General features: G+C 40.0%; 1 protein-coding gene across 1 annotated transcript; it reads right to left on the bottom strand.

Moving 5' to 3' along the window:
* Positions 1–4258: 4258 nt before the first annotated feature.
* LOC140921699 (PHD finger protein 24-like) lies at positions 4259–15796 on the bottom strand. The gene is made up of 8 exons (XM_073371710.1): positions 15295–15796; positions 12329–12514; positions 11202–11280; positions 9691–9797; positions 8524–8619; positions 6779–6936; positions 5865–5963; positions 4259–4789 (listed from the first exon to the last, which is right to left on the bottom strand). Exons 1-8 carry the CDS (start codon positions 15679–15681, stop codon positions 4723–4725), a joined length of 1179 nt encoding a protein of 392 aa, XP_073227811.1. The 5' UTR covers positions 15682–15796; the 3' UTR covers positions 4259–4722.
* Between the last annotated feature and the right edge of the window lie 17 nt (positions 15797–15813).

Raw genomic sequence — 15813 nt, forward strand, 5'->3', positions numbered from 1 at the left:
GCACGAAACTCCCTTATATCATTCTTCTCTTAATTTATTACGCTGGAGAGAGCTCCGAAAATAAAAGTCTATTTTTTTCTTGTTCAAATATGACCGGGCGGTTTGCGGACATGTTGTTAGGAGCTGTATCTCCCGACCCTTTGACAGTTGCCTTAGAAAATATCATAAACTGTTCTATATTTTTGTCTACGTCTTTCACGAAAAAGCTGATTTAGCAACAGAACGGGAACGTCAGTTGACGACGGCGCGCGCAAATTAAAGAACTGGCTTGACCAATGGCAGAGCGGCAAAATGGGCGCCGGAAGTCGTGTTTAGTCGTTTCAGTCAGGAGCCCATTTGATGGGCTCCTGTTTCAGTGCACTGCTCCTGTTTCAGTGCACTGTCCCGTCGTCAAGTGACGCCCCCGTCGTGTTGCTAAATCAGCCTATTAGGGACTTTAAGATCCAACGACGCAGACAGCAACAAGAACGTCAAATAGGTTTATAAGCAAAACAACAACTTTGCACGTGCACCACGCTTTTTTGTACATTTCTCTGCCCGTTTTTGCACGACTACGACGTGAAAATGCCTAATTTCGCGTTTTGTGGAGGACGTAAACAAGTAACGACGAAATTTAATTTCTCTTTCTGTACTTGGATATGGTCCCTAGGAATTCAACTTCAGGAGGGTTCGGGGGCACCCAACGGCAATTTTCGGGAAAATATCTGTTCGGAAGACGATTTGAGAACTAGAATTTTCGGAATATTTGTTGTAAAATTTCTTGCTAGCCTGTCTCTCCTAGGATTTTCGAACATCTACAAAATGGTATAATTACCCATTTTAAACGGATATTTACCCTAAAAAAGGCCACCTAAAATTTTCGGGAGCCTTTTCCTGGCTGAAATTTTCGAAAAGGTAAGTTTTGATCCCTATAAATTTCGGATCATTAGACTTTCAGCTAGGAAATCCGAACAGATGAAAAGTTTTTAGGGGATAAAAATATGCCTATATCTACCGTTTAAATACTAAAATACGTTCAACAATGCTATGTTAAGTGGTTTTGAACTATATCCTCGTTGGGTGCCCCTGAGGGTTCGCATACATTTGACAAAGTAAGTGGGTAGGAATAATTGCTATAAAGACTGAAAGAACGCAAATTCACTTTTTAAGCGACGTTCTCATTGCCGTTGTGTCGTTGGATCTTTAAGTCATTCTCACTAACCTCGTTAATTTCTGCAGCGTTTATAAACAGTTAACATAACTGTAACTACATGTTATTCCTCTGATACAAATGCTTTCTGAGGCAAACACTCAAACAGAAATAAATTTAGAAGAATTACTTATAATCTATGGAAATTGCTTAGATTAATTCCTTTAGATATGAGTTCTTAGAGCAAAGTAACCCTGGAGACGGCATTGCAAGCATGCAAACTATGGGCATGCCATTACTAAATGATTATCATGCAGTAAAAAATATGCAATTAGTTTTATTCTATCCTTTAACTTTTGTTTATTTGGTAACTTAAGTTCTAATGATCTTCAAGTGCACAAAGTGGGCCATAACAATTTGCACTAAGGACAGTGTTATCTTCCTTACAGAGAGGTTTCAGTAGCTACAGCTTGAACCTCGGGAACTCGAACTCTGACGGGAGAAGAAACACAGTTCGAGAAAGCCGGGAATTCTAGTTACCGGGGTAAATTTCAGTGAAACTTTGATCAAGGGAAAGCAAATTTAGATCGAATTAGTGGGGAATTCGAGTTGACTGCGTTCAAGAGTCATCGAAGTTCTACTGTATTACTTACACCAGTTCGCGCCATCAACAAAACGATCGAAACAGGAGATGAATGATCGCATAACCACAGTTTTTTTTTCTTCTGCGGGGGTTAAAAGGGACACGTATAGGTAATAGCATGATTTGTTGTAATATTTGGCATAAATACCACGAGTGATATTTCGAAATTGAGATACGTAATTTCACTCGCCTAACGGCTCGTGAAATTTGTGACAATTTTGAAATATCACGAGTGGTATTTATGTCACATATCACGTACAAATCATGCTATTATTTGTTTATACTACTACCCACAAAAGGTTTGTAATTTTCACATATAGGTATTTCAAATTAAGCTGAAATACCACTGCTCTAGGCCAATCAAATTGCAGAAATTTCTCAGGTAGTAGATAAGGGAAAAAATAAGCGACTCACCTTGGTTTTTGCTCCCTTCGTGCAAAACGTATAAAGTAGTCCAATAGAGAGGTTTAGCATATTAGGCCACTCCATATGAGTCATATGCTAATAATCTATTATTATAGGAATAGAAGAAATGTACCCAGTTGCTTTTCTTTGTTCAAAGGACGTGAACAACGCTTTGTTCTGTAGCCGAGAATGTTTAAAAGTTGTGCTTAACAAATATTTCAAAGATGTTTTCCGCTATAAATGAGAAGTAAAGAAAGATGATTTAGTCGTCAAGCTTTCAAGGAGAAAGAATTCTGATTTGTTCAATGCTATAAATGATAAAAAAAATGACAAACTATCGATCCAAATATGTCAAAGAATTCGGAAAAAGTTTTTTTTTATTAGATAAAACCAAGAAAACATTCTCTTGATCAAACCAAAACGGTTTAAAACCAAATGAAAGTGATCGGAAGAATTATTAACGAGGAGTCATTAACGGACAACAGGGCAATCGGGGTTCTCCAAAACTCTATATCAACGTCCAAGAGTCACGGCGTAGCTGTTAGTTTTTCTTCTTTCTTTCTTTGGCCCGATTAATTGTCACATTTCAGCGCAAAATGGAATTTTAATCGACAAGAAAATTATCGTTTAGAACGAGAATTAAGGCTTGTGCATGTTTCTTTCTGTTCAAAACGGTCTGCCGGGGTCAATTTGATTCAATTAGAGCGGTTTTCACTTGACTGTCGTAAAACCAAAACCAAAGTAAATACACTAGCCAACCAAAGGGCGTAGTAAAACCAAAACCAAACCAATTCCTCAATTACTTTCGACAGTCAAGTGAAAACCGCTGTAATAATAGTTTTACAAGTGTAATTTACAAGTGTAGCCATTGTTTAAGAGTCTGAAAACAATAGCTACACTTGTAAATTACACTTGTTAAGTGTTGTTAATTTGACCCCTGGTTGTATCTACTAAGGGTTAACTTATTTGAGGCTATGCTTTTATCCCCAGTGAAATGTTTACCACTAAAATACTCGGGTACTCATTCTCCCCCAAAAAAGTCACTAAAATGCTCAGATAATTCTCATCACGCACAGATTTTTATTTTATTTAATTATTTATTATGATTAATTATAAAGAGTGGGAAGGGATAGGGGTTCCAAGCCTCCCTCCTCCCGTATCGAAATCCACCCTAAATACACGAATAGTTTATCATTAGCATATGAAGGGGCCTTATGCTTAACAGAATGGAATGGTCAAGAACCCCGTTGGACTCCTTTGTTATATTTGTTTTTGTGGACTTGACGGTGCACAATGTTCAATAGCATCCTTATAATTTTGACCTCACTGACCAATTAAAACGTCGCGTCAATTTATTTCGTCACAATTTGCAAACAAAAAACAAAAGGAATGCGCACAGTCAGTGAGCTCCGAACTTAAACTGCAGCACTGTTGTTGTTATCTTTGATGTTTTCCGCATAACCAGCCTGCTCTACTATGACTAAATATCTCTAATATGACTCCTTCGTGTTGATTTTCGTTCATTTAAAGTATACTCAGCTGCAGACGTTTTTTTCTCGCGCGTGGCGTTTTGGCGCCGGCCGCGGGCCGAAGCCACTAGCGGCGAAACCTTGACAAAAAAAAAAAAACCTTTGGCACGGAGCACTACGATTTACCGTTCCAGCTGTGCTTTGATCCTTTCATCGGACTATAGTGAAAACCAGAGTGAAAACAATCAGATCGAACGTCTTCAACTGTGATTTCATGAACCACAGGTGAACCAAGCGCGAAATATAACCTTCGAAATGTAAGGATTTGTATGGAGGAAAATGTTTTGATTTGTTTTTCCAAAAACGCGGTAGTCACGCACACTGCGCGAAAGCTTAAAAACTCCATATTAGGAAGTAAATTGTATTGGTCCCCCCCCCCGCCCAAAAAAAAAAAAAAAACCGCATTGGAACACACCTCGGGGATACTTATGATACATTCTTAGCTATTCTTGCGCATGTTAAGCCAGACAACAGAAATTGAACACTTTCATTATTCTATTAGGGTGTGTCATGCTTGTTGCTTTTTTGGTACTCAAGATTATAGTCTACAGAAAGGATTTCCGTGGGAACTGCATCTGTCTATAACATAACACAAATCTACAAACAATCACTCTACCTTTACGTTTATTTCATAAAAACAGGACTGGATACGAAAAAGGGTCCGGTAATGAATAGATCAATGATGGAATTGATTTACTTATTGGAAGCGCGTTCGATTGTTCGCAAACAGATTAACCTGTCAAGGTGTTCGTAACGTGAAATTGCCTGAATAAGCAATGGGATAAAGGAAATAACGACACTGATAGAATTTCTTATGATTCACTTCTGTTATTTGCATATCTTTTGGCCGTATACCGGTATGCGTTTATGGCCGAATATCTCACTCAAGTTTCAAATCTTGCACGAGTTCACACCAGCGCTTAGTTCAGCGTTGAGTCCCATCCACACACCAGTTAGAACAAGTCCTCACTTGTTCCGTTTTGTGTGTATCTGTCTCACAGAGGACGTGGCAACAGTCAATTTGGTCTTGCAGCTAAAATATACAGAGCCTGCTCTCTCAAATATTCGTCCCATGACACCAATCTGCAATAATACAGACAAGCCGTTAAAATAGCCTGCGTATCAGGCGCCGGGTTTTTTTCTCGAGAAATCTCGAGAACGCGCAGGCGCGAAAAGGGAGGAAAGGAGTGGTGGCTCCTTTCCCTATTGCGTGTTCCCCTCGCGCGCTCTGTAAAAAAAACAAAGACCGGCGCCTGCTACGCAGTCATTGAGCTTTACTAGCTGTCTTACGAACGCAGACGTATTTCCGGTCGTTGCTTCTGGAAATACGTTTGCGTTCGCAAGCTATGTTGCTATGGTCGACGAAAGGAGAAGCAATTAAAAACGTTCGGAGATCAGTAAACCAAAATAATTCTAAGTGATCATTGGAGATTATAAGCCAGTTTTTAGGCAGAGATGGACACAGCGTCAGTGTGGTGACGAACTGCACCATGGGAATGTTTCGGGGACGCTATCACTTCTTTCATTGCCGGAATTGGCTGTTACAAGGTTTCACAGGAAACTGGGTCAAAACAGTCCCATATTACAATTCGGCACAACCCCGACCCAGTCCCACGCAAAATCTCAAAATGGTTGTACGGATAAGACCTGTGAAAGTGTACTTTTGTTCTTTCTTTAATATTTCACTTTCTATTGGTTGCTACCCGGAGCGTAAAACAATGGAAATAATGATAAACAATGTGTTATTGTTTCCTGGAACCAACGAGGAGACACAGTATCCTTTTCCCTGCATTGCGACCCTAACGTTCTAGGGGCCCGTTTCCCGAAAATCCCGCGGGAATTACCGGGCCCGGAACGATGTTTTGTTCCCATTCAAGACCGATGTTTTAATATGTTTGAATGTTAAGCAAAAAGACTATCAGTTTGCGAAACAAATGCACTGGTTAGGGGATACAGTGTCGAAAAAGTCCTTCGTCCTATAAAAAGCTCGCTCCACACGCTCTCTGTTGTGAAACTGAAACTCGTCAGGTTGACTTGCTGCAAGTCTAGTTACGGACTAAAGCCGGCGCTTCCTTTCTTTTGGCTTTAGATTTAGATTTTAAAATATGGCTTCGGGTCTGTAAGGTTGACGGGACATTCGAGAAGCAGAGCCCAGTACCTGTTTTTATCCGTGTCAGCATCCATGAACATCCTCGTATGGCGATCAACATGTCCAGAAATATCCCGTGGATCGAGGCCTTTACCGAATGATGAACTCCTGAAGCACAATATATTTTTCGTATGAGCAAGTGACTTTTGAGAGTGTTATGGTGTGTTACAAACGGTTCCTGGGGACACTCCCACATAAAATGACGGGGATGCTCGTTGTCTCGCTTAGAGATGTAAGTTGCAGATTTTGGCCTCACTTAGGGTGTTTGGGACAGAAAGTCACTATATTTGCCCCTTCAGGTATCGCTTAGGGCTGTGCATGAAGAACTTTACAAAAAATGCAGTGGTGTCCGTTTTAGTCCGTTTTCGGGTCAGTTTAGTCTCATTTTCATGGGTCTCCCTTCAGTCTGGTTTTCACTAGCGACAGAGTCGGAGTCGGAGTCGGAGTCGTAAGCGAAGTCGTAAGAACACTTATGACCTAGTGAAAAGCAAAAATTGGAGTCGTAAGCGGAGTCATAAGGGCGCCGGAATCGGAGTCAGAAGAATCAAGGCGTTTCCATCCCTATTTCGACTCCGCTTACGACTCCGTCGCTTACGTTCCGCTTATGATCTAGTGAAAACCAGATTGTCGGACTCGGAAGCAGAAGCGGAAGGATAAACCAATCACAATACACAATCCCACGCTTTGTGATTGGTTTGGTTCTTCTGCTTCTGCTTCCGACACCGACAATCTGGTTTTCATTAGATCATAAGCTCTACGCTTCTGATTACGCCGACTCCGACACCGACTCCGTCGCTCGTGAAAACTAGCCTTTAGGGGTTTAATTTTAATTTTCCGACTAGTGTCCCCATCACTTATATATGGGAGTCCCCCCGGAAACAGTTGCGAAGAAGACCAAGGAATACAGGACTGATTTAATTTACCGGTCTTTGTCGAATACTCTCAGATTTCCAAACCAACGGTTAAATCCAACAGCCACTTCGTGGGAGTTAATATAGCCATCCTCATCTTTATCAAAAGCGTGGAAAACATCTCGAGCCTTCTGGATCTCGAGAGGGGACAGCATTCTAACAAGCTGAAACTGCAAGGAATAAGAACAACATTGAAGACATGTCCTGATACCTATTCCCATATAACCGCGCCAAAGAAGAAAATTGCGCGCGCCATTCACTTTCTCGCCCGCCCGCCGAATTTTCCCCTATACTTCCCGCAGGGTATCGGCAATTTAAGGTCGCGCGCGAGTGTAAGTTTACTTTGCGTCGAAAGGCACAGTGAGACTGTTTTCGGGGACGAACTTTGACCCACTTTCCCGCGCAACGTTGTATAAGCCAATAAAAAAAGCAACCCCGAAACATTTCCATAGTGCAATTCGACACAACACCGGCCCAGTCTCCCATGCAGCCTCGAAATGGCCCATTCGCAACTTTAAAAACGAGAAGGAAACTGGGCCGCGTTAGCTTTTGCAAAGACTTCTGCCAATAGCTGATCGGCGCGGCGCGGCGACCCTCCCCTCCCCCACCCAGCAACGATCCCACAAACAATTGCGGGACACATTTCGGCTCCAGTCCCCTTTTCGTTTCTTAAGTGGCGAATAAACAGTCTTGTTTGCCAGGTGGACACACTGGCTATCCACTGGATAAACCTCTAGTCAGTGAACTGAAACGCAAGTGGTTTAACTAATCCTTATCCACTGGAGAGGGATTTATCCGGTATATGGCGCTATCTAATGTGTGAACAACCGGGGCCAGAAGTCCAACTCCATCGATCTCCATGTTCTTCAGCCCATACTAAATAAGTTCGTAAACGGAAAAATATCATGTGGATCACAGATCTATTGTTAAACTGCTAAAACTATAAACACCTGAAATATTTTACGAACGTTTATTGTGTTATGACCAATCACAACAAAAATCAGGGCATGCGGTCAAGCCAAAAAACGAAAAACTTATACTCCATTTGCTGCTTTCGTATTAGTTTTCCCGCTCCTGATTGGCTTTTTCCCTTCAACACAATCACTTTCAAGAAACAATTCTGGTGTTCACGGTTTTGAGAGTTTCATAGTAAAGGGATAAACGTTTGTATGCGTCTGCAAAGTAAAACTCCAGCAAACTCGAGTGGGCTAGCCATTTTGACTTGGGCACGGGTGTTGGGACTGTTTTGGAGAGTGAATTTTTGGCCAGTTTCCAATAAGAAGAGCAATAGTTTCCCCAAAACAGCTCCATTGTGCAATTCGGCTGAACAGCGACCCCGTCTGACATTCATCTTTAAAATGGTCATTAACTTCAGTCGAGACAATTCTTGTGCCTGTTATTTTGTTTAACAAAGTTGTGTCACAAGTTGCGCCGGATTCTTCACAATGAAAATAACTTGCAACGCTTTCCATCCGTAGGTTTTTTATCCATAAATCATTTACCACAAGGCCTCGGTTGTTCAACGGCTGGATAGCACTATCCAGTGGATAAATCTCTATCCATTGGATATTGCAATTGTCCGCTGGATAGTGATTTATCGGCTGGATATCACTATCCAACGTTTGAACAACCGGGGCCAGGAAAATAGGGGGCTAATTCACTACCGGGCGAACTTGTAAAGGGCAAACTCACTGATTTCTTGGAAAACTGTTTTGTCAATTGATTGCTTAGAAAATCAGAAAGAAAAATATTCTTACCTTACTTCTGTTTGCACCGATTCGCTTTAAAGCTTCATGATTTAGGAATTCCCACCAATCAATTGTACCTGTTTGATCCTTGTCCATTTGTTTAAACTGCCAAAAAAAAAGACATCGGAGTGCTGATACGTTTTTTGTTCTTGTTGATAAAACCGAGGGCGAGATCTGGTCAAGTAAGAAAATTCAATATTTTCGATTGGCTAGATTAATTGTGAGCGAATGACGTGAATGCCGTGACGTGACGCGTGCGCGCATTCTTTGCAAAGTCATCAGTAGAGATAAATAAATATTTTTGCTGAAGAAGTAGTTTTCCGTCTCAATATAACTTGAAAAATCATTTTTATCGTATCCTTAAAGACTTTTTAGAACGCTCTCTCGGTATCAAGATTAAGACTCCAGAAAATGGTAAGAAAATTGTCGCTTAGAAGTTGACGCGTACTGCTCAGTTGAGCTTTAAGCCAGCGCCTTTATTAATAAATTTTTAATTAACTCCCGAGCTGAAGTTGATGTTACAAACAGCAACAAATTAGTTGGGTCATACTTAAGCTCTTCGTATAACCACGTTTTGTTAGAGAAAACTTCACAACTCTATCAAATTCGTTGTTTAACACGTCAAAACACGGCTCCCATTTTGAGAAATTATTTCAAGAATGGGCTCTTTCATTGTCTGTCACATTCCTGACAGACAATCACGAGCACAAATCAGATTTGACCAGAACTCGCCCTCGGCTTCGTCGACAAGAAATCTGGGTACGATCGTGGCAGCTAAAAATTTGACCTCAATTTTGGCGTTCAAATTTTTGAACGGCTAGGTGACTAAATGTTCGTACGAATAAGGTGGTTCGGAACATCTAAACGTCGAATTTTCAACTGGTTGAAAATTGGATATAGTCACCTTTGAAATTCAACTCCAGAAAAACGGCAACATTTGACAAATTCAACGAGGTAGAATAGCAGCAACAAGATTTGAAACAATACGAATTCAGTAGTAGTCCGACTGTATTTATACTTTCCTTTTCTTCATGATCGAACTCTGACTTCGTGGTCAAGGCTAAACCGAAACTGAAGGTTCTTATTTTTTCTCGTTTGATCCTTATCATTTATGTTCGTAGAAAGTTCTCTTCACTTTCACAGACCGCTTTGAGAAAATAAAATCATCAAGAGTACCTCATTCCTAATCTCTTCTTCCATATAGCTTGGCATTTTCTCGTTATGTATTTCTCTGTATTCTCCGGTTTTATATCGTAGGTATTCATCTTCATTAATCTGGGTATCTGAAAAAGATTAACCTTCAATTATTACGAATCAACGACGAAAATGTTCTCAATTGTATTTTAACGTGAGATTAAAATTAGAAATAAAATAAAAGTATTAAGCAGTGTTAAGTAAGAGGTTACGCTGTACTCTGATTGGCTAGATTGCAGAACAGTCCGCGTTTTTTGCGCAGGTCAAGAACGCGCAAACGGACACTGAACGAGAGGTCTGGAGCGCTTCGTGCCTTAGGGTTGATTTCCAGTGTCACATAATTTTAACGTGCATACGTGCGTAAAATTTACGTTCGCAAATAAAATAGGGGTAATGCATGAAAGGTCGCTCGAAAGCGTAAAAGTCGAACCTCGCTCAACTTCTCGTTTAAGCTCACCACTTTTATCTTGCATCCATTTTATTTACGTGATTAAAATTTACGTTCGTTAACGTGCGTAGCCAAAAACGCGTTAGTGGAAATTAACCTTTAGCCTTGGACCAGGCTCCGCAGTGGGGAGAAAACGAAAAAAACGGGGTTAAATAGGAAAAATATCGGCGAACGAAGCGAACTGAGTGGTGGCCTGGGGAGGGGGAAAAGGCTCGCCGATTTTTTTCGCCCACGTCGGTTTTTTTCTCCTTTCCCCCAATGCGGGTCCTGGTCCCAGGATATTCGTGCCTTAAAAAACGATTATGAGAAAAACTATCTTGAAAAACTAGTACGCTTTTTTATACCACACCGCCGGGGTTTATTTCCCCTACTCTTTTCGAACAGCAGTGTGGGTTATTTACGTCCCTTTCCAATTGATAAGAAAGGATGAAGAAGACAAGGCCAACGACTTAACGTCACTGCCGTATGACGCAAACATCTCAACTGAGATCAGATCTTTAATCACAGCCAGCATGAACTCACCAGTTCTTTAAAGACCCTGGATGTTGGTTTGAACCCATGGCCTCCCACTCGGTACACCAGCGTTCTCTTAACTGTAGGGAGTTTTAGCATCGACGAAAGCGACGGCAGCGAAAACGTCACTTTTAAAATGAATTAGAGTTTTTTCAAACTTTGTCGCGTTTATTTCAATTCGCTGAAAATGTCTAATGTAGGCAAATTTCCCTGGAGTTGATTTCTTGGGACTGCTTCCAAGTTTAGAAAGAGAAAGAAAATTTCGTCGTCGCTTGTTTTACGTCCTTTATAAAACGTGATATTATTATTGCTGTTTTGACGTTCTCGTTGCCGTCGCCATCGTCGTTGCTAAAACTCTCTTGTCCTAACTGGGCGGCGGATTAGTACCGCTATAGCCTCCCACGCAGACGCTCTTAGGGGTTCGTCACGCGTTCTAAGACATCTACGTTGGAGGCTAGTACCACTAATGCTTTGGATAAGGATTCAGTTTAAAACCCTAATTGTAAATAGCGTAACATTAAAATGTCATTACCTTGATTTTTATCTAGTTTATCAAAATTTTCTATCAACTGTTGCATTTCTTCATCTGTTAGAAGGGTTGTCAAACTTTCCTGTGAGATATAATTATGTTAAGAAATTTCTCAAAAGCCTGAAAAACAAAAAGCCTAGCTCAAAATTAACCTGATATGAATATAGACCAACAAGGACTTATGGAAATTCTTCCTTATTTCTAGAGTTAATTTTGTCTCAGTTGTAAGCCTAGCCAAACGTGGAATATAAATAGGCCCTTTACAGCTAGCCTGCACAGTGTTCAATCCAGAAATTAGTCAAAGTGGGTCATATGTCCCACATGGAAGTAAATTGGGTCATTTAAAAAATGATCTGGGTAAAACTATGATATGGAAACTTTGAACAACTGACATTATCCAAACTATCATGAGCTTCAACAACATCCTTATCCAGTCCATGTTCATGCTTTTCATGTTCAACTACCATTCTCTTTTGTGTAAAAAATGAACTTAAGTAGATTTTGTTATTGTTTCATAATTAAAGGAAAACAAAAGAACAAAGTCAAATGAATCAATCGGCAAATAAAGGAACGTATCGGAATGTCGAAATGTACAAGACTTGTGAAAGATTTACTGATACAAAAACTACTCGTAAGCACGAAGTCTGAAATGACAGTTATTTTGCACCCTGGGGAGGGGGAAGGGGGGAGGTATTAAGGATTTTTGAGGGTTTGAAATTTTTGATTTCGGAATTTTTTGAGGTAGGAAAATTTTGGCAAGTATTTTTTTGGGTAGCTTTATTTAAGTAGGGATTTTTTTGGGTATTCAATCTGAAAATTTGTGATAGTTCCTGTGTATCCTGGCTGCATAGTTCCTCTAGAAATTTTTGTGGTTCGGAAATTCGGCATGGGATTTTTGGGGGGGTTAAATTTGGTCCAGGGATTTTTTGTTTGAAGCCCTAAGGATTTTTTTTGGGTTTTGATTTCAGCTCCCATTCGATCATTCTTGTCACTCTTGGAATATGGAGTATTCCCCCCCCCCCCCCCCCTCTGGGTTTTGTACGCTCATTCCAGGCTAGTAAGCAGTTATTAATGGGGTTTGACTGTATAATTATGGTAATACAATACATTAATAACACTATTGTACTCACACAATCATGGCAACTCCATCCAGTTTCAGTGTTTGCCTTCCTAAATGCATCCAATTCAGACTGATCATACAACTTGCCTTTCTTCTTTAAGCACAGCTCATGAAAAACCTTGCAGCAAACTCGGCAAGGGTGAACTTCAACTCCCGTGTATGCATGGCACACAGAACACAGCTCTTCATATTCAACCTTGTTTGAAAAGTAAATAAAATATATATATAATTTTCAATAGCATGATAATTCTTTACACCTATCTGTGCCCTTTTTTGTGATGAAATTTAATTTGTTTACAAGCAATTAGACTTTACTCTTGGTTGTAAAATAAGTTAAATACATAAATTTAAACATGAATCCGAGGTTCATTTTGTTTTTGACAAGAAGGGGGGAGCATACATATACGTAGATATGCTTAATATACTTATGAGAATATATTTCAGTCATTTACTGTTATTGCTCAAGTTTTTATCAGAGTATAATTTAATTATGATGGGCCTAATAAGAAAGCTAGCCTTACCTCCATCACCTCTTTACACATGTCTACTTGCTTGAAGTTCCTTTATACGAATTAAAAAATTACAGTTTGTTTCATCAGGTCTGAAATTTACATATAGTGTAGCTTATAAACAATTATTTGAGGTCAAGTTTATTTTCCACTGTTTAATTTTGCAACTAATCCTATTTTCTTCATCATATTTTGACTTAACAAGTTATTTTCCCCTGTTTACTTTTGTAACTGATCCTATTTTTCTTCAATAATATACAACTATCCTCCAAAGGGGAGATGAATAGTGGTGGATATATACTGAGATGCGACGCATCAAGGTATACATCTAGTGCTGTTCACTGACCCTTGTAATCATACTCGCGATTAAACAAATCGGACTTGATTTTTGTTAATCACTCATATGATTACAGACCGAACTAGACTCCACTCAGTCCTATTACCATTATTCATTCATGTTATTGTAAGTTACTCTTAGTATTTTAAATTTTAATCATAATTATTTTTTAACACTTTTATTTATTTATTTACTTTATTCAAGACATTTATTACTCTACCTACAAAGACCTAATTAAAAAGAAACTAATTACAAAATTTTTAACACTTGCTTTCAAGATTGGGAATAGCCAATAGGAACTGCCCTAATAAGGGATGAAAGAAATTTTTTTAGGGCAAGGGCAAAGCTAGGGGGTCCTGGGGTGCCTGTGGCTCCCCTTCCTTTGTGAGAGGTATCCCTATCCTTTTTTCTGCAAAAATGATTTAAAAAAAAAAAAACACAGATAAACCAACATCTTGCTAAAATCCAAAAATTCATGGTCTTTGATTGACCATATCTCAGCCATCGATCAAACTTGTACAAAGTACTGCCCTTTTCAAAAACATGCGAATCCTAATGTTCAAATGACATTTGCATTTTTTGCAGCTGTCAATCATCATAGCGGACCTCTTAGAAAACAGAAATTTACTTTAATGGGTCCAAAAGGTCATGTCATTTCTTATTTGCGATTGGTGGATTTCGATCTGCTTCGTCTGTTTGTGTGTGTTTTTTAAAGGTTCATTGTTGTGCTTGAGATTATGATTGACAGCAGCAAAAAATACAACTGCAAAGGCGGCTTTTGAAATTTAGAGTTCCTGTGTTTGTGAAAAGCGCAGTAATGTCTGTAAATTTTGCAATCTTCTAGAAATATATTTTATTAGTCTTAAAGTATCACTCCCAAATTTACAGTAATTGTAACAATTTAATTTAAACTGGAAACCATCTCTTCCCATCAGTGTTGATGGCTTTTTGCAGTCTGGTTCAAGTCGACAGTTGGAAAAGCCTGGTCTCTATTAGGGATCAAATAAAGCCTGAGCCATGGCATGCCCAGATTAACCACTGCTCACCTCGACTAGCTAATCTGCTAACTGTTGGCAGGGGATATTGCTTTCTGTAAAATTTACAATAATTAATAAACAGTTCAACAGTTGACAGTTGAACTTGCAAATTCTTCTGAAACTCAGTGTGGCACTTAAGTTATCCCCTGCCAGGCAGGGTTAGGAACTGGTTTGGTCACCAGCCGGGAATACAGTGGGAGCTCTCATAAGCGGACACCCTCGAGAGGCAAAAAAGGTGTCAGTAACTGGAGCTTGCAGTTTACGGGGTTTTGTGAAGGTGGCCATGCATAAGTATAAGAACTGTCTGCTTACAAGAGAGTCCATTACTGGAGAGTGTCATGAGGACTCCTACTTTGTTCTCTCTTGTCTTCTTCTTTTTCATGTTTTACCTATGCGATTCTTAAATGTGTATTGCCATCTCTCAACCAGCCTTCCTCTACCAGAGGTTATACCCTCTAAGCCCCTCAGCCATCCCCCCTCTCTCCCCCCACCACCCCAGCACCAGGTATTGAAAGCATGATAACAGTGCTGTCAACTCTCCTGGATAGGAAACTCCAGATTTTTGATCGTATCTCCTGGTCTCCAGATTATAGTATGAAATCTCCCGGATAATTGCTGAAGTTTGCCATTTCTTCAGTAGACTCAAGTTTCCGACAATAAAGTGTCAACTATTTTGCCTTGTTTGGGCTATTCAAAGGTTAACATCGATCGTTTCCTCAAAAACTCCGGTGTGCCATAATGTAATATTATAATAGTAATGCGATTGGTCTCTTCGTGGGAAGTAAACCAATCAGGTCAAATGTTACAATGCCAACTACATCTTTATCGCAAATTTGGACGATCGGAGTGATTGGTATTTTTGCACTAAGGACGTCATGTGCCGTGCGTTATGACGTCATCTGAGCCTCCCACGCAAACGTTCTTAGGGGTTCGTCACGCGTTCGTGGGAGAGGAATGATTGCGTGACGAATCCGTAAGAACGTCTGCGAGGGACTCTGGCTAACGTCATCTATCATTCCTCAATATTTGAAGACGTTGGGGGTTGACAGCCCTGTGATAAACAGTGAATTAATTCATAGCTTTTAACACTTACTCTATTTTTCCAAGCGCCAAAGTATGGAACAGTAACGGCAGATTTGTCATTTTTGTCCCAGTAGCCTGTCGTGCCACTGGTATAGGAATCTGCATTTCCCAAATTTGGAAGACCATACGACAGCGACGTTTTGTCATGATTCATGCTTGCCATGTGTTCTCTGTCCAAATCATCATCTCTTGTGGAAAACCTGGCGTTTTGCAGCTCGTTTGAATTATTCTGTGTTTGTCTTTCAACGAGCAGGCTATCTTTGCTTTGGTTGCTAACAGTGGGACTGACTTTCCCTTTGTTGTCCTTCGAAGCCGTCTTGAGAGCTGACACAACCGCGGCGGTCTGCTGGACTTTTTTAGTCCGATTTCGATTTTCTTTGGAGACAATGACTCCCATTGCCAAACCTTGCCAAATCGTGTCAAAAATTCGAGTTAAACGTCACATTTTTTCTGTGGGAGATTCACATTTTGTTTTTGGTTACAGATTTACTTTTGGAATGCAAACAGTTGAACCCAGTGCCCAAACAAT

The sequence above is a fragment of the Porites lutea genome, chromosome 12, assembly GCF_958299795.1.
Source record: "Porites lutea chromosome 12, jaPorLute2.1, whole genome shotgun sequence".
NCBI classification, from domain to species: Eukaryota; Metazoa; Cnidaria; class Anthozoa; order Scleractinia; family Poritidae; genus Porites; species Porites lutea.

Bases quoted from the DNA above. Each gene is read 5' to 3' on its own strand.
- LOC140921699 (XM_073371710.1), bottom strand. From the start codon at position 15,681: ATGGGAGTCATTGTCTCCAAAGAAAATCGAAATCGGACTAAAAAAGTC. The intron at 12,515-15,294 runs GTAAGTGTTAAA...TTTTCAAACAAG, and splicing joins TTGGCGCTTGGAAAAATAGA to GTTGAATATGAAGAGCTGTG. The intron at 8,620-9,690 runs GTACTCTTGATG...TTTTTTTGGCAG, and splicing joins AAGAAGAGATTAGGAATGAG to TTTAAACAAATGGACAAGGA.